Raw genomic sequence first — 24,515 nt, 5'->3', positions numbered from 1 at the left:
AGGTCAGACCTTTCGAATTCTTTTTTATTGTCTTTCTCTGGTTTAATAGGAAAAAAAATAGTGTGTTCTAGTTTGTATTAGGCACCTAAATAATCTCAACCTCCCTCCCCCACCTCTCACTTACTTTTGTGTGGCCCAGCTATGGGGTGTATGTTTGGAAATTTCTGGTGGCCTTTTTACAGCCATAGGAAGGAAACTTGTCTAAAAGAATATCCTTTTCGGCTGAGCAACTGAAAGCTTCCCATTGGTGTTCAAATCTCCAGTCTTGCTTGTACTTTAGTCCCATCCACCTATGATGGATTACCTATAAGACCTCCAATAGAGTCTTTCTTTTGCCTGAGTTTAACTTGTGTTTTTGTCACTTGCAGTCAACAAAGTTATGATTAAAGCTCTATTCTAAAGAACAGTTTTGGAATCAGTGTAGATGTGTTTAGCATTTATGTGTCAGAAGGGTCATAATAAATAGTAACTAGAAGCAAGAAGACAATTTGCAGAACTACCTGAAATAGTCTACCTGAAAACTGACAACCACAAGACCTACAACATCAGAGGCTGCTGTAGCCCTGGCTAGGTTTGCTTTGTCCTCTTCTAGATAGTTAGACAGCTACCTGCATCTTCAGACTGGTCGTCTCTATATGGTTGCAGGATTATTATTTACTATTCAGATAAGCATATTTCCCTCTATACCTTTTGGCATAGTTACAAAGCTGCTTAAAAATCTGTGTCTGCTAATCTGGCATGTTGGTCTCCTTGTGATCAGTCTTTTTGAGTGCCTTTGTTTTTCAATACCAGTTGCAGTTTCCTGTTTCCTGTGTAAATCAATCATTCTGGCTTGTCTCATGGATATTGTCTAAGACTGTTTGAAACGGATACCCTTATGTCTGTAGGAAGAGCCTTGATATTTGTTTATGTTTTAGTAGGGAGTCAAGTAGACTGAACTCAGACACCACACTCCACTTCTGTGAAATACAACTGCAAGTGAGTTCCCTTAGCTTTATCTGGGCTATATAGAGATGGTACTTATGTGTGCATAATTCAGGGGTCAGCAAGAAACCTGGGTGGTTTCTCTGCAGAATTTGTGTCCTCCCTATCAGGCTCCCTCCATCCTAGGATTTTACCTTCCATACTTCTCAGCTTGTATGAAAACCCTGAACTCTGCTCTCCGATCTTCAGGTCAGTAAGGTCCAGTTTAAGGCACCAGTCAGAAATGTGACTTAGGACTATGTTGTGGCTAAAATGCCTTAAAAGAGGGGGCACCGTGCAGTTCTGACCTTTTCTTTGAAGTGCCGCTTTTCTGTCACTTTCTTACTGCTTTAGGTTACTTGTCAATACTTGCAAGTAGCTTTTTATTTTTATTTTTAAAAAATACTTTTCTCCAGAGTATACATTTGTTGTATCTGAACAAACGTCAATTTCATAGGAGCTGCTTGGGCACTGAGTGGAAATCAACCTGTGTGGGCTGTGTTATATAATTTGAGCACACACAGCATGCATACTCTGGAGGCACAGCAAAAATATATACCCAGTGAGCTGACTGGTTTTATGTCAACTTGACCCAAAGCTAGAGTCATCAGAGAGGAGGGAGCCTCAATTGAGAAAATGCGTCCATCAGATCGAGCTGTACTCCATTTTCTTAATTAGTGATTGACGGACCCAGCCCTGGGCTGGTGGTCATTTTGTTCTATAAGAAAGCAGGCTGAGTAAGCCATGGGGAATAAGCCAGCAAAGCAGCACCTTTCTATGGTCTCTGCATCAGCTCCTGCCAGGTTCCTGCCCTGTTGTAGAGTTCTTGTCCTGAGTTCCTTCAGTGATGAACAGTGATATGTACATGTAAGCCAAATAAACCCTTTCTCCCCACATGCTTTTTGGTCATAGTATCATCACAAAAATAGCTGCCCTTACTAAGACATCTGGCATCTGCATGTTTGATTCAGCTAATGTGACTTGATACAGACAGGGTTTATAACCATGTAAGGTAAAGGTGATGATATTTTCAGTTGGCATACTTGGAGGAATGAGAAGCTTGATAGTTGTCCATTTGGGGGCTCCCATGAATTCAGATTGCCTCATCATAAACAGGTAAATGTCCACAGCAGGTAATCTAATACCTCTTCCGTGAGGACCTTCAAGGATCAAGTATCCCCTACCCTAATATCTCTGAATTTTTAAAAGCAAAGTTAAATTAGCTGTAGTAAACTGTAATTTCTGTGCAGCTGTAGGTCAGATGGACAGAGCAAGACTCCCACACAACCCTCTGCCAGATTGGTGTCTCTGATAGAAGGAGGAGATAAATAAACAAGTTATTTAAAAGCTTAAATAGGCATGAGTGACATAACATATAGGGGAAGGAATGTTAAGAAGGAAACCCAAAGTTCTTTGGGCACACCAACATGACATAAATATAGGATTAAAAAGATAAGAAAAAAACAAGTTTAAGGAAGAAGATATTTCAGTTTTGGCCCTGTTTGAAATATCTTTGAAGCATCTAGGTAAATGCATAGGAATTTGGAAAACTGGAGAGAATTCTGGAATAGGGAGCTACATTGAAGAATGCACAGCAGAGAAGTGGTAGATGCAGCCGTGGCTATGAATGAGATAGAATGTGCCAAGTGAGAAGAGAATTGATGAGAGAGCCTGGTTAGAGGGGAGAGAGTACCAAGTAGGCCAGTTTGGGAAATTGTGAAGTAGCTATAAAAGTAAAAGGGGAATTAGAAAAGGTAGTATGTAGAAGTAAAGGAGACGTTCAACCCAGTGGTGTTCAGTAGCTATAAAAGCAAGCATTATACACAGAACATATCAGATCTGACAGCAAAAGGTTTATCTTCATCTCACGTTTGTAGTTGGAGTGCAGTGTCCAGGAGCACAATTTTTCGACAGCTTACAGAATTTATAGGGGTGGTAAACTGCATCATATAGCCCCTGCTAACCATTCTTCCCAGTAGCCATCCCCCTGTGTGGTCTCTTGCTCTCAAATTTGGTGGGTTCTATAAGTATTTTTAACTGATAGTATGTATGGAAGTGATGCTGCTTGTTTACAGATAAGTGTAGCTCACATCTCTCATCAAAAAGCCTTTTAGCCAAGTGTGGTGGTGCATTTCTTTAATCCCAGCACTTGGGAGGCAAAGGCAGGTGAATCTCTATTAGCCTAAGCAAGTCATGTCTACCTATTGAATTCCAGGCCAACTAGCCCTACATAATGAGACCCTGTCTATACAGGCACGTGTGTGTGCACATATATACAAATAAGTAAATAAAAAGAAGCTTCCTTTTTACAACAGATAAAGTTTAATATAGAGACCCACAACTGGCCAGAATGTAAAGAGTAAGTGATTGTGGGATGCCCAACTCCAACTGATATATCTGGAATGGAACCCTACACCTAAGGCTAAGGGAAAAATCACAGAATAGAGGAGATAGGAAGTAAGAACCATAGGAACAGGGTATCTGTTATTTTATAGTGTCCCATACACATGTGTACACGACAGAGGAAAATATATCCATGAGCTCTCAGCAATGTTTGCCTGAACAAGACCAGCATAATGGCAGCACCGGTTGACATGCCACCATGAATAGGGGAAATTCCACATGGTCCCACCCCTAGATCACAAGCTGCAAGTGACAATGGCTGCTAAGATAGGGTGAATCTGTTTCCTCTAGGGATGAGCTTTTACAGAGGTTGTAACTAATTAAAGGAGAGGCTGTGTTTTGGGGAGGGGAACAGGGAGAAGAGAGAAAGGAGACAGATATAATATGCTTGGTAGGAATTAATTGGTTTCCCAAGAGTGGTTGACATGTTCCTTATCAGGATTGCTTAGAAGCCAGGAAGTAATTGGTATCTCTGCCTGTGGGTTAGCAACTAGACTCCTAGCCATTTTTGTACATAAAGCCATACCTCCACAGAGTTGAGCTGGTCTGGGCTCTGTGGGCTTTCAGAATGATAGAGGCTTTAAGTTGGGTTGTAGTAGATAACTAACATTAAAAAGGCCTTGACTTATAATCTGGAGACTTCCACATACATGCTAATGAGGAAAAATGTGTCAAAGGAAAGTAGAAAAGCAACTCAGTATAACAATAAATCTCTGTAAAAATCATCGATTATGGAAATTTGTAATCACGCATAAAATTACACAGACCAACACAGTGAACCTATGTGTATTACTAATTTCTTAAAGAATACAAAATATGATGTGGATGCTAAGATCTGTAAACTCAATACCAGGGTGGGTGAGGCAGGATAATTGCAGTGCCAGCCTGGACTACAAGGTGAGTTTCAGGCTAGCCTAAGACACAGGAAGAACCTGTTTATAAAAATTTTCAAAAGGTGCTTGCTTCAGCAGCACATAGACTAAAAATTCAAAGAAGAAATAATTAGCAATTTTTGCTCATAATTTTAAAGGTACATATTTTATTATACTAGAGTTGATCCTCATTTAATAATTTCCTATTTATAACCTGGACTATTTGCTAAAATTTATCAGTACTTCTGTAGTTAGTACTTGCAGTACTTTTATGATCATTCATGGACCTGCACAGAGGGCCAGGCACTAGATGTTCCCAGCTAAGGTTGAATAGAGAACACACTGCTTTTATCATATCTGTTACCACACTGTAACTGTCCTTTTCATGGTCATTTAATGTTACTTTTTTGCCTCTTTTGTTAGTGACTTCACTGTTTAAAGTAGCCACTAACAAAAATGCCAATGCCAGAAAAGATGTGGTGTGTCTTAAAGGGACCATATATGTATTATATAAGCTTCATTTTGGCATGAGCTATAATGCTATTGGCTATGATATTGGAGGTAATGAATCTTGTAATCTAGAAAAAGAAAGAAGAAAGTTGGCAGCCTGTGCATGATGCTGATCAGAAAAATGATGAAATAAGATTTTATTTTGGGGTGTGTGTGATGTATGTATGCGTGTCGATGGGTATGAAAAAGCATGCCATTTGTATGTGAGAGTATCTGTCTCTGTCTGTCTGTCTGTCTGTCTGTCTCTCTCTCTCTCTCTCTCTGTAGGTGTGTAGGTCAGAGGTTGACATTGGGTGATTTTTTAGTTACTTAGTTACTATTCTATTGCTGTGAAGAGACACCAGGAACAAGGCAACTTATAAAATAAAGGGGGGCTCACTTACAGTTTCAAAAGGTGAGCTCATAGCCATCATGGTGGGGAGCATGGCAGCAGGCAGGCATGGCACAGAGCAGTAGCTGAGAGTTTACATATTATCCATAAGAAGCAGGGAAAAAGAGGAGGGAAGGGGACCAGGCATGGGTTTTTGAAATCTCAGTGCCCACCCCCAGTGACACACCTTCTCCATCAAAGTCACACTTCCTAGTTCTCCCCAAAACTCTTCCACTGACTGGGAATCAAGCATTCAGATAATATGAGCCTGTGGGGACTATTCTCATTCGAGCCGTCATATTCTCCATCTTAGTTTTTGAGAGGAACTCTCAGTGAGTCTGCAACTCTCCAGTTGAGCCTCAGTGAGCCTCCTATCTCTGCCTTCATAGAGCTCTGAGATTGTAAGTGCATGCCTCTGTATTGATTCTTTTACATGAGTCCCAAGGGTTGCAACATCCATTTTACTGACTGAAGTGTCACCCCAACCTCAATGCAAGTCTAATTTGAATTTCTTTCATTCTAAGGATAATGAAAAAATTTTTTTGAGACAGGGTTTTCCTGTGTGTAGTTCTGGCTAACCTGGAATTCAACTCTGTAGACCAGGCTAGCTTCAAACTCACAGAGATCCACCTGCCTCTGCCTCCTGAATGCTAGGATATAAAAGGCAAGAATATTGAACTTTTAAATTAAATAGTTTTTAAATTTTGTTGATTATTTGTATATTTGTATATTATTTGCCTGAGTTTGTATATGCATATGCATTGCATACATATGGAGGTAAGAGGGTAACTTAATGGAATCAATTCTCTCCTAACTTGGGTCCTAGACATTGAGTTCAGATCATTAGGCTTGGTAGCAAGTGCTTTGATCTGCTGAGCCATCTTGCTGGCCTCTTGATTTAGTTTTCAAATTAACATATAAAGTTACAATTTTCATTAGGGCATTTTAGAACAGCTTGATTTCTTTGATATTCCCTGACCAATCTTCTCCCTCATCCCCACCTTGTGCCCTCTGCCCAGTCCTCCATTTCTAATTCTCATGTGTTACGTATCCTATTATCCCCTCATCTTCCTTCCTTCAAACCTTTTCTCATCCGTGGTTTCTTTTTAAAGTGTTATTATCATATATTACTTACGCATAGTAATGGATTTCAGTATGACCATTTTCATACATGTCTATAATGTGTTTACTGTTACCTTCTTTCACCCTACTCCCACACCTGCTCATCCCCTTCCTTCCTAACTAGCTGCCTTTCCACTTTCATATGTAAGTCAATGCTATCCATTAGGGTTCTTTATAGGAGCATTGGTGAGTGTTTATTTGCAGGAGCATGAGTACCTTGCCAGTGGCTACATGACTGAAAAAAAATCTCTTCTTCCTCCATTAATATTAATTACATATAAATCCTCAGGGAAGGTTAGAGCCATGGTCCTGTCCCACAAAAATGTTCTTTCTTCTTTTGGTAGTCATCTATTCAATTAATTTGCCTTATATTTCTGGAGTTTGGTTTTTGGAGCTCTTTGTAGATTCTTGTTAATCAATCTCCTCTTGTATGTATAGCTGGCAACACCCTATAGGCTGTCTCTGTACAGTTTTTCCTTTGTTCTGCAAAAGCTTTATAATTTCATGGCATCTCACTTGTGGATTTTTGGGATTATTTCCTGTGATAGTTGAAACCCTTTTAAAAAACTTCTTGCCTGTGCCTAATCTTGGAAAACAAAAACTCGAGAACAGTAAACACATTATTATATGAGCTATAGTGATAACTTCTGTGTTTCCCTGGGCTTCATCTTCCTCAGCTACAACTCCAACTTCTCCCCATATACTACATAACTGTTTGCTCTACCACGCTGAGCCACTCCTGATGCAACAGGCAAGAAGCTTACCCTCTTGGAATTTATGGACTCTTGAAATATCTCCCCTGTGTTTTTCTCTAGTACTTTCAGAATTTGATCCAAGCTGAACTAATTTTTGTCCAGTGTGAGAGACACAACTATAGTTTCTTTCATTTAGTTTTCTCAGCACTCTAGTGTATGATTTTTCCACCTTTGTTGAAAATCAAGTGGTTGTAGCTGCATGGGTTTATTTATGGGTCCTTTCTTCTAGTCCACATTGGTGTTATGCTGTTTTTGTTTCTGTGACCTTGTAGCATAATTTGAGATTAGCTATTGGGGTACTTCCAGCACTATCCTTTCTGCTCAAGATTGCTTTGGCTAATTCAAGGTCTTTGGTACTTCCATTGAAAGTTTAGGATTTTTTTTCCTAAAACCTTCTCTGTGGAGAACATTGTTGGAATTTTTATGGGAATTGTATGGACTCTGTGCAGAAGAGTAATACTTTTAAAACACCAATATGTTGTTATATATTTTCAAATATGTTCTCCCATTCTATAGCTTCTGTTTTTGTTCTGAGTCTTTTATAAAACAAGTTTTAATTTTGTTTAGTTCTAAGTTTTTTTTTTAAATGTATGTGTGCTATATGGCTTTATTTTGCCAGTGCCAGAGAACTTGAGTGAAGCTGACTTCAAAAGTAATAGACAAAAAATGATGGAAGTTTATTCAGCAGAGGGAATTTTAAGACAAGATAGCATTCAGGCTGGGATTCTATTATAGTGAGAAGGAACAACAGGTGAAGCACAAAGATAAGAAAAATGTACAGTTTGGCAAGGAAAAGAGCCTAAACCAAGAATGTCATCTCAGTGGAGCCTTAACTCCAGAATGGATGCACAGGGAAACAGTTCCCTAGGGTCAACATTAAAGGCACACAAAGGCCACTGACACCGTGATCTAATTGGACCAGGTTATATCTCAAGGTAAAAGCAGAATTCTGCATAATCATTCACTGGGGATCTGCTTTTTTCAGGCATAGAAGAAGCAAGTGAGATCGAGTCACGAAGATTTGTTCCAAGGCTACACAAAGCCTGTGAATCCAGGTACTGGGTATAATTGTTGGAGTCCCTGGACAAAGACCCAGAAAAGCCATTGCATGGAACTGGGAAGATGAAGCCCAAGTTACAGTGGAGAGACCAGGATATTGGAGATTCTAGACTTGTGCTTATCCACTGAGGAAAGCCGCAAGAACACAGTGGAACAAGCCCAAGACAGAAGTCACATGTGCTGTAGATGGCAGAACTGGAGTGTTGCTACTACCCAAATTTAGACCTCAGATAATCCATCCTATCATACATGCTACATGCTAACCATGGAGCTATAGGATTTGGTGTTAGTTGTAACTGGGATTTTGTTTTGCTTTAATCCAGCCTTTCCTTGCTGTTCTCCCATTATTTCCCATTTAGGATGGGGATGTTTCTTCTTTTTTTGTATATTAGAAGTCTTCAACTTGTATTTTGATTTCATAGGTTCTCAAAATTAAGAAATGGTCTGGAGCTTCAGAAGAGACTTTGAATTTTTTAGCAGAGCTGTAACTAGACTATGAGAGCTTTTAGAGAGAGACTAAATACATTCTGAGATGAACATGAAACTTTAGGAACCAGGGTAGAGTACTAAGGTGACATGTTTGGTGTCGGGTTGGCAGGAAGTGGAATTATAATGATTAGTTTTTATTGCCAATTTAACAGGATTTAGAATCACCTAGGAGACAGCTCTGTGCTTGTATGTAAGTGCAGATCTATACAGATTTACCTTAGAAGGGAAATTTTCCTTTAAATAAATGTTGTGACATCCTATGAACTGGAGTCCCAGACAGAATAAAAAGGAGAACTGAGAGGAGTACCAGTATCATCTCTTTATACTTCCTTCTGCCGCTTAATGAATAATCAGCTGAGTGTATTTCTGTTTGTCTGTTTATGGGTTCTCCGTTCATTTCTGGGTTGTGTCTTATGCTACCCCAGTAGCAAATCTCAATAGCCTTTGTCTGTATAATAAACTTTAATATCTGATAGAGTGATTATCCCTAGTTTATTCATTCAAAGGTGTTTTGGCTATTCTCATTACTTTTCCTTATATGTTCTAGAATAAGCTTGGATATGTTTATGAGAAATCTTGGCAAGATTTTAATACTATGTTAAACTACATATACATATATAGTTATATGAAACTCATTTTGAGAAAAAATAACACTTTATGTTACATGCTTTCTTTTGAGACATGTTCTAAGTAAGAAGTAAGCTGTCCTCTTTTAAAATTTTTTTTACTTATTTATTTTCCATCCTGCTCATGACCCCTCTAGTCGCCCCCTCCCACAATCCTTCCTTCATCTCCCCTCCCCTTCTCCTTTGAGCTCATGGGCTCCCCCATTCCCTTACCCTGGCACATCAAGTCTCTGTGAGACTAGGCACATCCTCTCCCACTGAGGCCAGACAAGGCAGTTCAACTAAAAGAACATATTCTACAGACAGGGAATAGCTTTTGGGATAGCCCCCTCCCGTTCTAGTTGTTTAGGACTCACATGAAGATAAAGCTACAAATCTACTACATATATGCCTGGAGAACTAGGTTCAGACCATGTATGTTTTTTGGTTGGTGGTTCAGTCTCTGAGAGCCCCAAGTACCCAGGTTAGTTGACTCTGTTGGTCTTCCTGTGGAGTTCCTATCCCCCATTGGGACCTGATTTCCTTCCTTCTATTTTCCCATAAGAGTCCCCAAGCTCCATCCACTGTTTGATTGTGGGTGTTTGCATCTGTCTGAGTCAGCTGCTGGGTGGAGCCTCTCAGAGGACAGTTATGCTAGACTCCTGTCTGCAAACATAACAGAGTATCATTAATAGTGTTAGGGATTGGTGCTTGCCCATGGGATGGGTCTTAAGTTGGGCCAGTTATTGGCTGGCCATTCCCTCAGTCTCTGCTTTATCTCCTGTGCCTGCATTTTTTGTAGACAGGATAAATTTTGGGTCAAAAGTTTTCACAGGCAGTTTTTTAAAAATGGTATCAGGGAGGTGCCCAAAAATCAGTGGGGATACCTTAGCTGTGACTCACAGCATTGGGGATATGGAACCTGAAGAGGCCACCTCCTGTAGCCAGGCAGGAACCCACCCATAAAACTTTCAACCCCAAATTTATCCTGTCTACAAGAAATGCAGGACAGGGGATAGAACACAGACTGTCTTTGATATGCTATGTAACCCAGGGTGACCTTGAGCTCATGGCAAAGCTGTCTCACTTTCCTGAGTGATGGAATTATAGGTGCATGCCACCATGCTATACAAAAACAGGGTGCAAGTGTGGCATCTTGGCCTTCATTTTGCATCTGTCTCTTTTACTTTCAAGTTACTGAATATTCTAATCAATGGACAATATATGTATCTTCATTAAAATTGTTGCTTATGTACTTTCATCAAGGTTTTACTAAGTAACTTCATCTTAGAATAGAGCAAATCTGCTTGGTCTGGGAATGCTACAGCCTTTCCTTTTGCTCCATGACCCACATGATAGAAAAACAGACCCAACTCACGCAAGCTGTACTTTGACCCACATGCAAACGGTGGTATGAAGGTGTGCACACATTTCCAAATTGGTTCATAGAAGCAGTGACCTTTCCCTGAGTGTCTGTCTTGGATATATATGGCCATGAAAAACTTTCTGATTCCCTTTTACCTCTATTAGATTATAAGACCCTCCTCATTCCAAAGGGATCCATACTGCTCAGAGAAGCCAAGAGGAATCTGAACAACACAGGCATTGCTGGGTTTTCTCAACAGGGCAGGCAATCTATGTCTAAAACACTCATTAGACATGTAATAATAAAATGCAGAGACAGATTTAGTCAATGTGACCATATTGGGAAGATACTGGGACAGATATCCCCAAGTCCATCTTTTGGGTACCCACATGAGCTTTAGGTTTATATAGTGGATGACTGGGGCAAGGGGCAGGACATGTATGTAATTAAGCTGGCCTCCTCTGAGTGTGGCCTAGTTTATCATATCACCTTAGTCCCAGTGTGTGAAGATCACACTTCTTCAGGGTGATCTGATGAAGTACTTAATGCTGTAATTGCTTGAGAGAGTCAATCTGGCTCACTGAAATTGATTATTTCTACACTAGCATACAGCTGTGCTGTCATAGAGACTTGCCCTTATCTGAAGGACTGGCTTTCCGGTGAGATTCTGGTGACTGTAGGTTTAGGGCATTGATTTACTCTATGCATTTAGCCTTGAAAAGGAGTGCAAGAGTCGAGGCACCCCTTAAGTGATTGACATACATGCCTATGTGCAGAGGTAAACAGGTAACTGGAAGGAAAAAGGGACAAACATAAAATGAAGGCAGAAATGCCAGGCTTTCTACTCATACATATTTCTCTTCTTTCATTTTTATTTTTATTATTTTGGGGCAGGGTTTCTCCATGTTGCCCTGGCAGTCCTGGAACTCTGTATAGCAGGCTGAGCTCATAAGAGAGCCACCTGCCTCTTGCTTTCAGAGTGCTGGGATTAAAGTGTATACCCGATATACCCAGTTTGTACATATTTCTTTGTTTTTAAATATGTTCTTTTAACTTTATTCAAACAATATATTTGTTAACCAATATCTCAGAAGTATTTAACATATTCCAAAAATAAATTTCATGCTATCAAAAGGTGATGTTCACTTTAATCCTGTTTGCCTTCATGCCACTGTTGTGAGCCTTCATTCTGTGCCACATAGACAAACAGGGCCAGAACCACGTGAACAGCAACAATTGCAGCATAAAAATAATGTCTTTATTAGAAATTCCAAGGGCACCTTCAAATATGTAAGATTTAGTTATAAAATACAGCTAGATAGGAACTGTGATCCTTAAAGCTGTAAAGAACAGGAGTGTCTTCAAGGTTGAAGCTAGAGATAAAGAATTTTCTTTTCATTTCTAAACTCTGGAGGCTGCATCATATTCAGGGCTGCTTTATCAAAGAACTCCATGGTGTGGCCTTGAGGGTAGCAGCAGGCACTGGATAATTGGCAGGGCTTAGCAGCCACTAGGAGGGTAACAGTACTAAGCCAGCCATCACACAGAAAGTCTGTACGTATTTTTTCTTGAATAAAGGAAAATTCAGTGTCCCACAAAGTAAAATAGAAATGATCAGCTTTGCATCATGTTTGGTGAAATGAAAATTCGCACACTTCCAGGTTTGTATAGCTGAAAGGGTGGGGAAGGAAGAAAGGATGAGTTACAGAGCAGCTTTTCCAATCAGCAGTTCACCCTGGACTTCCGAGGTAACCGTAATGAGGATGGCCGTGTGGATATAGCATGTATTTCTTCTCAAAGCTAGCTACTTTCTAAGGGAACCTGTAAATCTGGGGAACTCCCCCCCCCCAAACAGAGCAGCCCAGGCAGAAATGATCTTATAATCTGGGAATCAGGATAGATTTGAAAGTTGTAGAGAACAAATAAGAGCTATAAATCCGAAAGAACGTTGAGGACCATGTGACTTTGTAGGCCTGAGTGTCCTAGTCAGGAAGAGGTAGGGGAGGTGCCCGTTCTGACTCTTGAGATATGGATGTGACTGCCAAGTGCCCAGAATTCTTGCAGAAAGATGCAAGAAATACCCCTCCCCCTGGCAAGCTCTTTCCCAGGAATGCAAAGCTTTCTACTCTCCTGGCCTTGAAACTGAAGGAGGCTGAGGCTTTGGGACAACACGTGAAGTGCTGGGAGCAGGGGAGATGGTCACTGGCAGAACAAAAGGGTGAGCCTCCTCCATCACCAAGAAAGGAGTGTGGCTTCAATAAAGGAGGGGGTGCAAAATGACCTTGTGGGGGTAGGGATGGAACAGGACAGGAGGCTGGGGCCAGGCAGGGCCAAGAAGGGTGATTCTAGGAGAAGCACTGAAGGCCAGTTGTGAGTGCAGAATCCCAGGGAAGGCTGTATAGCTTGATGTAGCACCTGGCCTCTACTTCTGTCCCCGACAAGCCAGCTACCACTGCTGTACACCCCCTTCTCAGACAGACCTGTGCAAACCCTATTGGGGTAAAATGAGTCAGACTACAGAGGTATCTCAGCAGTCAAGAACACTTTATGCCCTTGGAGACCTAGATTTTTTGCACAATACCTACCCATATGGTGACTTACAAACTCTGGGTACAGGGGATCTGATCCCATCTTCTGGCCTCTGTAGGCTTATAATACATGCAGGCAAAAAGTCCTATACTTCAAATAAAAATAAGTCTTTTACAAATGCTTCATATCCTTAGATCAGCATTCATTTACAGTCTGCTGTCAGCCTTATATGCAGTCATTCTCCATCAGGTTTTTCAGTAAAAGGCTAATATACCCACAAGAAGACAGATACCAGAAGTCAGCTTCAGCTTCTGCTCTCAGGCCAAGGGTGAGGCAGAAGACACGTAGGGATGCCTCCTCTTTTGGGCCATGGTCAGACTTCTCAAGCTATGTTTGAGGACACTGAGACATTAACTATTTGGTGCAGATGGCTGTGTGAACTAGGGGGCAGGCCAGTAGCTATAACAAGTGTTGAAGAGATATGTCACTCATTTCAACTTCCCTTCTTACCTTTAAAGAAAACACTCCTCCTGTAGTTGTTACAATTAGTTTCACTTTTTATTTGTTTTCACCAAAGATATAGTATGCATGACATTAGATGGTTATATATTCATTTATTTAGAAGTCCACAATATATACTGCCTGATGAAAAAATACATAATATAGAACAGCACTTATATGTGATCACTTTTATCAATACATAAATACCTAGGCACACAGGTACAGGGAAGTATACAGGATATTCACCAAAGGGCTGACAAGGATTGTATCAGGGGGAGATTTTCAGGTAATGTGCACTTTAGTTTTTTTCTTTTTAACTTCATTTGGAAGGTTCAAGAAGATACCACTTCACAGATAGATTAAAATCACCAGAGAACGACACACAGAGGAACAACCATTAAGCAGTTAATGGAATGAGCAAGGAATGATGTGGGTCCATGCCTCTCTGTTACATGGTATCCCAGTTTGCTTTTTCTTCTCCAAAGAAAAGCTTGTTTTAAATGAATTCCTTATGTTAGAAGCCCACCCCATCTCTTTTTCCTCTAGAATTAGCTTCTGAGGAGACTTAAACATTGATCTGGGGCTGAGTCTCACACCTTAGTATGGTACAGAGGGTCTTGGTCTCTCCATATGAGTCAGCTCCTGCAGAGTGACTATCAGATTCTCAAAAACCTGGCCCTTGTTGCTGGTATTGTCACAGGTTTCTTTGGCGTGGCCCTCTTCACCACAATGAGGACAGCGGATTGGGTACTTTCGCTTTCTGGTTCTACCTAGATCCCCAGGTCCATTATTCCTTTGCCCAGAACCACTGCTAGTGGAAGGAGACTCCTCATCCAAGTCATCAGAGGATTCAATAACTAGCATTTCTTCCTGACTACTGGCTGTGCCTCTCAGGGATGAGGGACCTGGGGATAAGAGTGGAGGGTCCTCAGGCTCCACCAGAATCACATCTTCATCTGAGTCATCCTGGGAATCATCTATCTCTATCACGTTACAGTCAGCACTGCCTATCACTATAGGCAGGGAGCCCTGAAAGACGACAGGGCTGGCAGCTCTCTCCATTACAGTCTCAGATCTTCTGGGCCTCTTATTTCTAAGGAAAGTCTCATTCCAATCCTCTTCCTCCCTGATCATCCTGATTAACTCCAGGAAGTCAGGAAGGCATTCCTGCTCAGTATGCGCATGCATTTGGAGAAGCCCCTTAAGCTTGATGCGCAGCTCCCTACTCAGCTCAGCCCCTACAAGGAGCTGGTGCAGGCGAGTCCTGTTCGCCTCACTCTGAGGAAGGACCCCTGCCTGGATAGCATTCTGCAGCTGCACCTCTAAACGAATCGCGTACAGAGATGGTTTCTCTCCCTGTGCCTGCAGGGTGCTTAAAAATTTGCCATGTGCTGTCATACTGCTCTCTGACTCCCCAAATAGCAACTTCATTGCCCGCAAAAATTCTGCCACATTTAGATTGGGATTGTCAGCCTGGAACAAACGCATAGCCTCCCGGGCAGGGCCCCTAAGGGTTCTCATCAGGCGTTTGATCTTTTCCTCTTCAGGCATAGGCCAATCTGGTAGGACCTCATGGACTTGGCTTAGCCAGTTCTCAAAGGTTTCTTCCCCGGGGCCTAGCTCTGCCCTCCCAGAGAACGACTGTATATTTCTCTCTGCAATGTTGGCTATCAAAGGACCAAGACTCCTCCCCAGGGCCCTCAGCATGGAATGGGCAAAAGGCATAAAAGCTGCATTCTGCCGGCGACTGTTACCCATTCTAGCAAGGAGGCTAGCCATGTCTGACAATAATTGGATATCTGAATACAAGACGCTTGGACTTGCTGCAAACAAAAACAGTCCAATCTGCAGAAACCTCCAAAGAAACGTTCCCCGGCAGTCTCTTCCTTGCGTTTGGGTAGGAACTGTAAAACAAAACAAACAAACAAACAAAAAATCAACAACACAATGGACTTGGAAACAAGCTTCTAATCTCCAGTCTTGAATATTTGCCCACTACGCAGCAGGAAATTGCCACATCACAACCTTGAGGAGCAATAGTTTCTCTGTGCTATTGGGGCCTTTGTCAGTCGCATCTCCTCCCTCCCTACTGCACCCCACCTCACTGCCTGTTCTCCAGGAGAGGCAACAACTGTTGCTTGGAATTCTAGCTGCAACAGCCTTTGGAGCCCCTACTAGGCTCTCAAATAGGGGGCAATAGAATAAACCTTACAGAATTATGTTACTAAGGTTTAAAATATATTAGGTAGCAAGTCCCTCCTTCCCCCCCCCCGCCCTCTGCCCCTCCCCCCTTTCTAGGATTCTTACCAGGGCTCAGAAACTGGCCTCCACCTTAATTTCAAGCCTAGCCTCTGCAACAGGTGCTTTCCGTAATAGTTCTTGTCCAGGTAGGGCTGGTCTCTGATCGCAGGCTCTCTGATCCAGGTGCTCTGGGCCTCTAGTCTAGACTGCGCCACAGCAAAAGGAAGGGAGGACAAGGGTCTGAGACGTCAGCAGTCTCATGGTTCCTTCACAGGCGCCATTGTCGCCAGGAGGAAAAACCCTACCTTCAGAATAAAAGCCAAAAGAGCCCACCCCTCCCCCAATCCATTTCACCCGGGGAAAACAGCGGCCTACCAGCTCTGCAATCAGTCACACAGAATTCGCTTTTGAAACCGGCTTTGATGAGCTGCTATGGAGAAAAAAAGAAGAGAAATTGGATACCCTCCCACCCCATATTTCTGTTCCGGAAGAGATGAGAGAAAGGGGGCTTCAGGACAAACGAATTGTGAATCATTCTCATTGTCCTTTGCTAGCTTCCTGAAAAAAAAAAAATGTCCCCTCTCCAATCTAGGCAAATCCTAGGTAGCATCCAGCTGAAACTCACCTCATACCACCATATAGCCCAACCGCTAGGGTGTTCACTTCCTTACCTCGACGTTGCCAATTCTGAAGCCCAAAATATTAAGGTTTCATCCTCCCATCTCTGCATTATGTGGTTGCACCCCCTTTCTTTACCTTCGTAGATGGGCAGAGGATGCTCAGGGGCTGCTGCGAAGAGCTGTCTCACCTCTTAGGCCTTGCAGAAGAAAGGATGGCGCTTCAGCCTCTGAGCTGTCTGGGCTAGGCTCTTTGCAGGGTTGCCCAAGCAGGGGTAGCAGAGTCGCAGCTGCGGTTTCCAAGGCAGCTACAGCTGCCCCCACCCTCAATTTCAGCCTGCAGAGCAGCAGCGGCTGCTTTTAGCCTCTGCCCATTCAGACAAAAGAGAGTGACGAAGGTAGTGGCGTGGCCAATCAGCAGCGCGCAGGGGCGGCCTCCCTGCAAAGCCTGGTCCAGGATGCTAATGCCTGCCGGAGGGGGGGGAACCTGCTAGAGGGGGCTGCGGCAGACTGGCGCGGGAGCGGGCGCGGCGTCAAGTGCAGCTTGGACTCACGGACCTGGCCCTTTTACATTTCATTCGTGAGTTTGCAGCTTCCCCTCTCTTCCCTTCTTCCTATCGCCTTCCGCTTTGGCTCCCCTTCGATGCTTTGCGACCAGATGCCTTAAACACGAGGTGGGACCGAAACCAAGTGAACAATGAGAGTTCTTCACCTTTGTATAGGGGGGAAGGGGATAGCATTTGCTGAGCTCTGTGTGGCCAGCGCGCTTGCACGGACATCTCATGTATTCTTCTCATCAGTCTTGCGCTAAAAACGTAGCAGTGTACCCATTTAACAGAGAGGGGGATGTAAGCACCTAGGCAGTGTGGGTAGGAAGCACAAAATTAACAGCTCTCACCCCAGCCCTGGCATCTAGCCTCAAGGGTTACACCCTTTAAACACCCCCTTTGTAGTGTCAGATTAAGGGTTAGTGGAGAAAAGCCAAAATGAGGATGAGAGGACCAATATAGGGCTACATAAAATTAATGACCAAGAACTGACGTCACTTACAGATGAGAAAACTGAGCCACCAGGAGCTAGGCATCCTGTCCTGTGTCATGCAGCAAAGAAGCTAATAGCGTCGGATTTTGCACCTCCGTCAGCTGTTCTGTTGATGCCAGCGTTTTCCTCTGTGTTGATGCCAACATTTTGCCCTGTGTTGGGCTACCCAGAGAGAGCATTTTCACTCGTACATACATAGCCACAAACCATCTCAGCAGCTTTGCTAATATAATGCTTGTGCTGATGAGAGGAGTGGGGAGAGATGGGAAAGAAGAGAAAGGCAACCTTCATGATATGCACTATACCAAGGAGGAAACTGAGGCACGTTTTCTGCTCCCAGTTTTACACTAAAATAAACCACCTGTTTATAAAAATAGCAGCATTTCTGTGTGACCCCCAAAGGAAATCGGACTCAGAGATGACTTGCCTAAAATTACAGGGTGAAGCTAGAGCCATCAATCCAGAATTCATGTTACAGACTAAAGTATGGGCACCCAGCTGGCTACCACAGAATCGTTGTTGAGGGCTTGTTAGAAATGCACATTGCTGGGCTCCAGCTCTGGAGATTTGGCCTTATTGCAGACTGCGGATGAGCAATGTCATTTGCATTTTCCCTGTTGCTATCACTGATTCTGGGTTGTAGAGAAGCTGTGAACCACTGTTCTAAACACCATAGCATGCTGAAGACTATCAGTAAGTGGCTCTGCCACTTAAATGTTTGTCCATAGCCTATGTGTCATGAAACTTAATTCCAGAGCAGAAGTTCCTACCTTAAGTCCTTCTTGAAACTGCATGCAAAGAATTTGACCACTTTTCCCTGATTCCATAGCTCTCTAAATTTTCAGATGGGCCTGTGGCCTCCAAACAGTTAAGAATCATTCACTGCCCTACCGTCTTCGTAACAGCTTCCTCTTTCAACACCTGCTTGAGGACGTAAGTGTGAGAAACAAAACATTTGACCTAACCCCCACACCACAGCTCTCTGCTGCTGATATAGCTCTTTCATTTCCTGGCTCAAGGCTAGGTTGCTAGGTTGCCCTTCTGTGAGCTCTTCAGGGGACTTCTCCTTTGCTGGATTTGGCATCACTGGCCCCAGGAAGGAGCAACTCCATGGAAACGGCATGCAAGGCTGTCCAAAGCGAATGGGCCGTGAAGCCAGAGGGGAGAAAACCTGCTCCATTTTTCCTGCTTCTGGTTCTTAGACAGCAGGTGACACTTGTCACATGTAGATGGTAGCTAGGAGGCCCCTGTAGGGTTTGCACTGGACTCTTGATGCTTGGAAGCACAGGAACCATTTGAAACCCTGCAATTGCCATTGGCTTTGTCTTCAACCTGCTAAGGTATTTCACCTATTCCTGTCTGCCTTCTTATTTACAACTGTAGTGATTAGAATTACATAAGCAATCCAAATTTGGAAGGCAGCACCTTCTCTATTGATGTTGTAGTCTTTCTCTTGGGGGTGGAACGGTGGGGGTAAAGTAGAGAGCATTGGAGGTACATAGGAGACAGGCAGTTCACCTGGCAGAGTTAGGGCTGGTACTGCGAATACCTGGTAGATTTCCTTCATATCTTGCTCTGCTCCTAGTATCATGTTAAACAACAACCTCATAGCAGACCCTTGTTCTGTGTTTCCACTGGCTTCATCACCAAAGTAGATGTTCTCTGTTGGACTGGGTGGGTAAGATCCAGGAACTAATCAGGACTTGAGAGTTCTGATTAAAAAAAAATAATGAGAAGAATGGATTGGGTATAGGTTCAGAGGTTGAGGCAAGAATGTTTTAGAGCAAAGGTACTAGTGAAATCCTTTGGGATGCAGAACATCTCTTATCTCTGGCCACGTGGATGGGAGTATGCACCAAAGGATAGTTCTAATGAGGCCACATTTTTGGATTTTGACAAATGAACCTTAAAAGCTTGAGGGTGAGGAGGTAAAGCTTTCAGACGAAATAATAGTGGCTCCTTTTGGCAGCAGGCTCCTCTGTGCCAGGAACTTTCCATTGGTTATCTTGTTTAAACACGGCAGCCCTGCTGACACAGGCAGTGTGCACCATTTTTTCAGCAGAGAAAATTGAGTTTCAAGGAGGTGAAGTGGCTTGCATAAGGCTGGACTACTTGAAAGTGGAGCCACTGGGATGCTAGCCCAGGGCTGCCCAACTCCAGAACCCATGAGTACTTTCCATTTCCATTTTGAGGGGAAAGTGGTAAATGTATCTTGCAGGGCTGCAGATGCAGTTCAGCAGAAGAGTATCTTCTTAGTATGTAAATACTAACCCTCATTTTGATCCCTAGCGCTGAAGATGGGGAAAAACCAGGATAAAAGAAAGCATCCTAATAGAAGATCCTAATACAGTCAGAGTGTGTTAGTTTTGTCATAATTTGAGGTTTGCTGCTTCCACTTCATTTTAAAAACTGAAACTTACAGCACAGGCTCTTCATGTTCTTGATTACATGCAATCTTCATGAAAATCACTTTAAAAATAGTGCTCCACGGGGGGGTGAGATGGCTGCTGGTAAGGGTGACTGCTACTAAGCCTGATGACTGGAGCTCAGTCTGAGAACCTATGGGGTGGAAGAAGAGAATCCAGGGCCCCAATTGTTCTCTGCTCTTCACAAGCGTGTGGTACCGCCCCCTCCACCAAAATAAGAAAGAGATATAAATTAAAACAGTAATGATATTTAGGTTCAAAGGGTTGGAAAGAATTGGCCAAGGTCATAAAGCCAGGGAATGGCAGAGCAGAATAGGGTTGTCTGACTACAAAGTTCTCTATGACATACATAAGTGGGGACAATAAACGTGGCCCTCTTTATGACTCTTTGTGTTAGCCTCTGCTCTGTTTTTTTTTTTTTTTTTGTGGGGGAGGGAGAGGGAGGGGGTTAGGATGGTTGGGTTTTTTGTTGTTTTGTTTTTCTAAACCATCTACAAGGCTGGCACCACAGGCTGTTCTGTCTTCACAGACTATATATTCCTGAAGATCAGTCAGGACCAGATGAAGTGCCTTGCAGAAATACATCTGGTGTTCTTATGGGGACCAGGGAAGGTCTTTCTTCTATGGGTGTGAAGGCCAAGCACAATATTCTAGGACAGTGTTTTTCAACCTTCCTTTGCTGTGACCCCTTAATGCAGTTCCCCATGTTATGGTGGCCCCAACCCATAAACTTATTATTTTTATTTCTGCTTTATAACTGAAAAATTGTCACTGTTATGGATTGTAATGTAAATATCTGATATTCAGATTATCTTAGGTGACCTGTGCCCTTTAACCCAAAAAGGGGTTGTGACCCACAGGTTGAGAACCAGTCTTCTAGAAGCACATATCCCTGCCAACAATAATTTTTGTCCTTTAGGTCTCTTCCTCAGTATAAAACACCTATTTCCTCCACTTATTCCCCCTAACAAGGGGTGACTTATTTAAGGCTGGTGCTGCCTCTTTCCTGAGAACATTTTTATTAACACATATTAATGGCATATGTTAGGGCACTGGGAAGTTTTGAAAAATCTTGTGCTGAGAGTGACTCCTGACTTTTGAAGATCTCTAGCATTTGAATGGCATTCGATGTGATGTTGCCTTATATGAATACAGCATCATATCAAACCATCCTTCTTTTACCCCCTACCGTCCCAATCCCTAACAATTACTCTTCTGCTTACAAGTCTACAATTTTTATGATTCCAATTTATAAAAGCATGCTATATTTGACATCCTGTTCCTGATTAATTCCACTTAGCATAGCATCATCAAGTTTCTTGCATCCTGCTGTAGATGACAGGGTTTGCTCTTTTTTTGTGGCAGAATAATACTCTGTTTACTAATCTACACACCAAATGTTTATTATCCATTCATTTGTTTATGGGTACTTAGACTGATTCTACAATAATGACTGTGGATAATGTGGCAACAAACTAGGACAATTCAGATGTCTCTTTGGTAAGCCCTTTGAATTTTTTCCAGGTATATACTCAGGAGTAGACTAGCTGAACCATCTACTTTATTATTTTTTTTCTTTCCTGAGGACCCTTAATATTTGTGGTGTCTGTGCTAACTTACATTTCCATAAACAGTATATAATGGATGTGTTTTCTCCACATTCTTGCCAGCATTGAGTTTTCCTTGTCCTGGGTACAATAAATTGCCCTTATTTATCTTCTTTGACCATGTTATTTTTATTTTGTTTTCCATTGTGAGTGAGTCCATTGTTGAACTGTCTACCCTACTAAATTCCCACATCCTTGACGACAGGTAGCAAATCCTATCCATCTTTAGCTCCATAGTGATTTGCCCATGACTTAAAAGATGATTGGTATGTGCTTTTTAATTGACCAAAGGACTGGCTGAGAATCTCTCCAAATGAACAGATAGATACAGGGCTGATTCATGTCCACCCATGATACCTGTGTTCACTAGACTAGCCATGGAAGTCTTAGTTCCCATACACTCATTTGATTAGGTTTGTAGACATGGGAGACAGATCATAGGGTTTAAATGATGATTATTCAAGGCAGTCTCCAAGTTCCTTCTCCATCCCATACTTTGACATTAATGTTAGGGTACCAGGTTCTCCTGGAGGGTTATGTTGAGCCTTTGAATTCATAAAAGAAAGCTCTTTCCTGGCTCCCATAGGAACAGTGGATATGTTCCAGCATGCCACTTCATCTGGTTCTAGCTGGTCTTTGGGAACATGTACTCTGTGAAGACAGATAATGATGTTGGGAACAATCTCTTTGGATACTTTTAAAACATACAGTTGCCAAGTTATAGGCTTTCAACAACTTTATCTCATGTTGCTATTAATCTTTATATTAGCCTTTTGTGTTATAGACCTTATTGTTACCACTTTAGAGCTGAAGAATGTGTGAGATATCAACCTTCCTGCCCTCCTCCCAGATCACACAGCTAAGTAAGCAGTGAAGGCAGAATTCAGTTCTGGATCTATTCCCTAAAGCATCTTAAGAGAAAAATTTACAAGAGAAACATGACCTTCCTTCCCTGGGTAAAATACAAGTAATTAGACTTAAAAGATGATATGTGAGATATTTTAAGTATGATGCTTCTTAATTACTCTTCACTTTTAATCTCTCAAAATTATTGACATAAATGGTAGAAGGAATTTGTGGTACAAAAGTGCAATGTCATTTTCAACCACAGGTACAAAATCTCTCACATCTGAGCCCTGTGACAGAGTACAGTTTAGGGGATGCTGACAGAACAAACAGGTCTCCTTGCCTGATAATTTTATAACTCAAGTAAAAGAGTCTCCAAGAAGTCATTAAAATTTTAAAGTCCTATAAAATGTTGATAACAGAACCAGAGCTTACAATGTGGGTGTGCCAAACCATTTTCCTTCTACTAAGTCAGACTGTCTTTTGGAGTAATATACACATCTTTATAAAAATGAGAGCAGGAACTGGAATGTTACTGAAGTCAGGGTTAGATGAAGTGAAAACCTTTTATCTCATCGCTTGTCCTTATTAAGGCCAAGGTGAGATTTGGAAGGGAGAGATGTAGAATGTTTCAGGCTTCTGTCGCTTTAGAGGTCTGACTGACCTAGGCAGGAAGAGGTAAGGGAGGAACCCCATTTGGCTCTTGAGATAAGGAAGTGACTGCCAGGTGCTCAGAATTATTCTACATGGATGTTAGAAATGCCCCCTTGAACCTTCGACCCTGGCAAGTTCTCAGCCAAAGGATCATGGGAACGCAGGGCCTTCTACTCCCCTTCTGGCTTTGAAGGTGAAGGAGGCTGAGGCTTTAGGACAACATGAAGTGCTGGGAGCAGGGGAGATGGTCATGGGCAGAACAAAAGGGTGAGCCCCCCCCCATCTCTATGAAATGAGTGTGGCTTCAGCAAAAGGGGTGTAAAATGACATTGTGGGGGTAGGGATGGAACAGGACAGGAGGCTGGGGCCAGGCAGGGTCAAGAAGGGTGATTCTAGGAGAAGCACTGAAGGCCAGTTGTGAGTGCAGAATCCCAGGGAAGGCTGTATGGCCTGCATGTAGTACCTAGTCTCTGTGCTGGGCCCTCAGCCTGGTTGGCCTGTTGTCCTATTAAGTGAGCCATAACCACAGACCACAGTGTTCTAGGTTCTGTGTGAAACTTGCTGTCCGCAATTGTGGCTAGACTTCCTGTTTCTGTCTTCCGTCTTGATTAGCATGTGCTCTCATCATCCTTGTTTGTACCTGACCAGCCATGTGCTTCCTTTCTCTGACATGACAGGTGCCACTGCTGCATGCCCTCTCTTCTCAGACCTATGCAACCCCTCCCTCGCCTTCTCCCTCCCTCCCTCTCTCCACCCTTCCTTCCTTCCTCCCTCCCTCCCTTTCTTCCTTCTTGACAGGGTTTCACTATGTTGCTCAGGCAACTTTTGAAATTCAGATTCAAGTGATCTCTTACCCTAGCCTCCCAAGTAGCTCAAAGCACAGGTCTGTGCTACCACATCTAGCTCTTGTTTCTTTCTTGATTGTAAGTTTCCCTCTTGTGTCTTGGCCCCCAAATTGCATCCAATACTACTGCTTCATGTCTTAAGATTCTTTAAGTATGTGTGTGTGTGTGTGGGGGGGGGGGGTTGTCTTATGTTTTCCCACTTGGCCTTGAACTTGGTAAGTAGTTGAGGGTGGTCTTGAACTTGTCTTTACTTCCCAATGATGGGTTACATATATGCACCATTGCACACAGTTTATATGATAGGGCTTAAACACAGGGCTTCATGAACACTAGGAAAGTAGTCTGTCAACTGAGCTACATGCCTTGATGGTGCTGTTTTGAATCTTACATATGTGCAACATTACTTGTGATTCTGGTATGCAGTGAGTAGTAGCCAGGCACCTTGATAAACAGCCTTCTGTGGCTAAAACAAACAGTAAGAATAAAGAATGATCTTGGGCCAAATGTCAGTAGAGAACAAAATGAGAAACCCTGCTGTATTCTGTTTTTTTGTTTTGTTTTGTTTTTCGAGACAGGGTTTCTCTGTGTAGCCCAGGCTGTCCTAGAACTCACTCTGTAGACCAGGCTGGCCTCGAACTCAGAAATTCTCTTGATCTGCCTCCTAAGTGCTGGGACTAAAGGCGTGCACCACCAC

General features: G+C 42.6%; 2 protein-coding genes and 1 pseudogene across 16 annotated transcripts in view; 1 reads left to right on the top strand and 2 right to left on the bottom strand.

The window, feature by feature from the left end:
• Positions 1–24,515, top strand: part of Slc25a53 (solute carrier family 25 member 53) — a 53,312-nt gene that overhangs the window by 24,977 nt on the left and 3,820 nt on the right. For 2 of the 13 annotated variants that reach the window (XR_013105918.1, XR_013105917.1), the window contains one exon: positions 7,981–9,016. The exons of 9 other annotated variants lie outside the window; for them this stretch is intronic. The gene's annotated coding sequence lies outside the window, so the exon portion shown is untranslated. 2 more of the 13 variants (XM_034485720.2, XM_076918556.1) reach the window with 2 other exon arrangements.
• Positions 11,662–11,968, bottom strand: LOC117694744 (vacuolar ATPase assembly integral membrane protein VMA21 pseudogene; annotated as a pseudogene).
• On the bottom strand, positions 13,577–16,787 carry Zcchc18 (zinc finger CCHC-type containing 18). Of its 3 annotated transcripts, none has more exons than XM_034485716.2 (4): positions 16,542–16,787; positions 16,161–16,215; positions 15,852–15,991; positions 13,577–15,448 (listed from the first exon to the last, which is right to left on the bottom strand). In XM_034485716.2, exon 4 carries the CDS (start codon positions 15,321–15,323, stop codon positions 14,142–14,144), a length of 1,182 nt encoding a protein of 393 aa, XP_034341607.1. In that variant the 5' UTR covers positions 15,324–15,448; positions 15,852–15,991; positions 16,161–16,215; positions 16,542–16,787; the 3' UTR covers positions 13,577–14,141. The 3 variants fall into 3 exon arrangements, with proteins under 3 accessions (XP_034341607.1, XP_034341606.1, XP_034341608.1); XM_034485715.2 differs by having other exon boundaries at positions 16,594–16,778; XM_034485717.2 differs by having other exon boundaries at positions 16,161–16,212; positions 16,594–16,752.

Source organism: Arvicanthis niloticus, chromosome X (assembly GCF_011762505.2).
Source record: "Arvicanthis niloticus isolate mArvNil1 chromosome X, mArvNil1.pat.X, whole genome shotgun sequence".
Classification (NCBI taxonomy): Eukaryota; Metazoa; Chordata; class Mammalia; order Rodentia; family Muridae; genus Arvicanthis; species Arvicanthis niloticus.
Note: the sequence above shows the minus strand (reverse complement) of the source record. Positions and strands in the feature narration are given on the sequence as shown.

Bases quoted from the DNA above. Each gene is read 5' to 3' on its own strand.
- Zcchc18 (XM_034485716.2), bottom strand. From the start codon at position 15,323: ATGGCTAGCCTCCTTGCTAGAATGGGTAACAGTCGCCGGCAGAATGCA.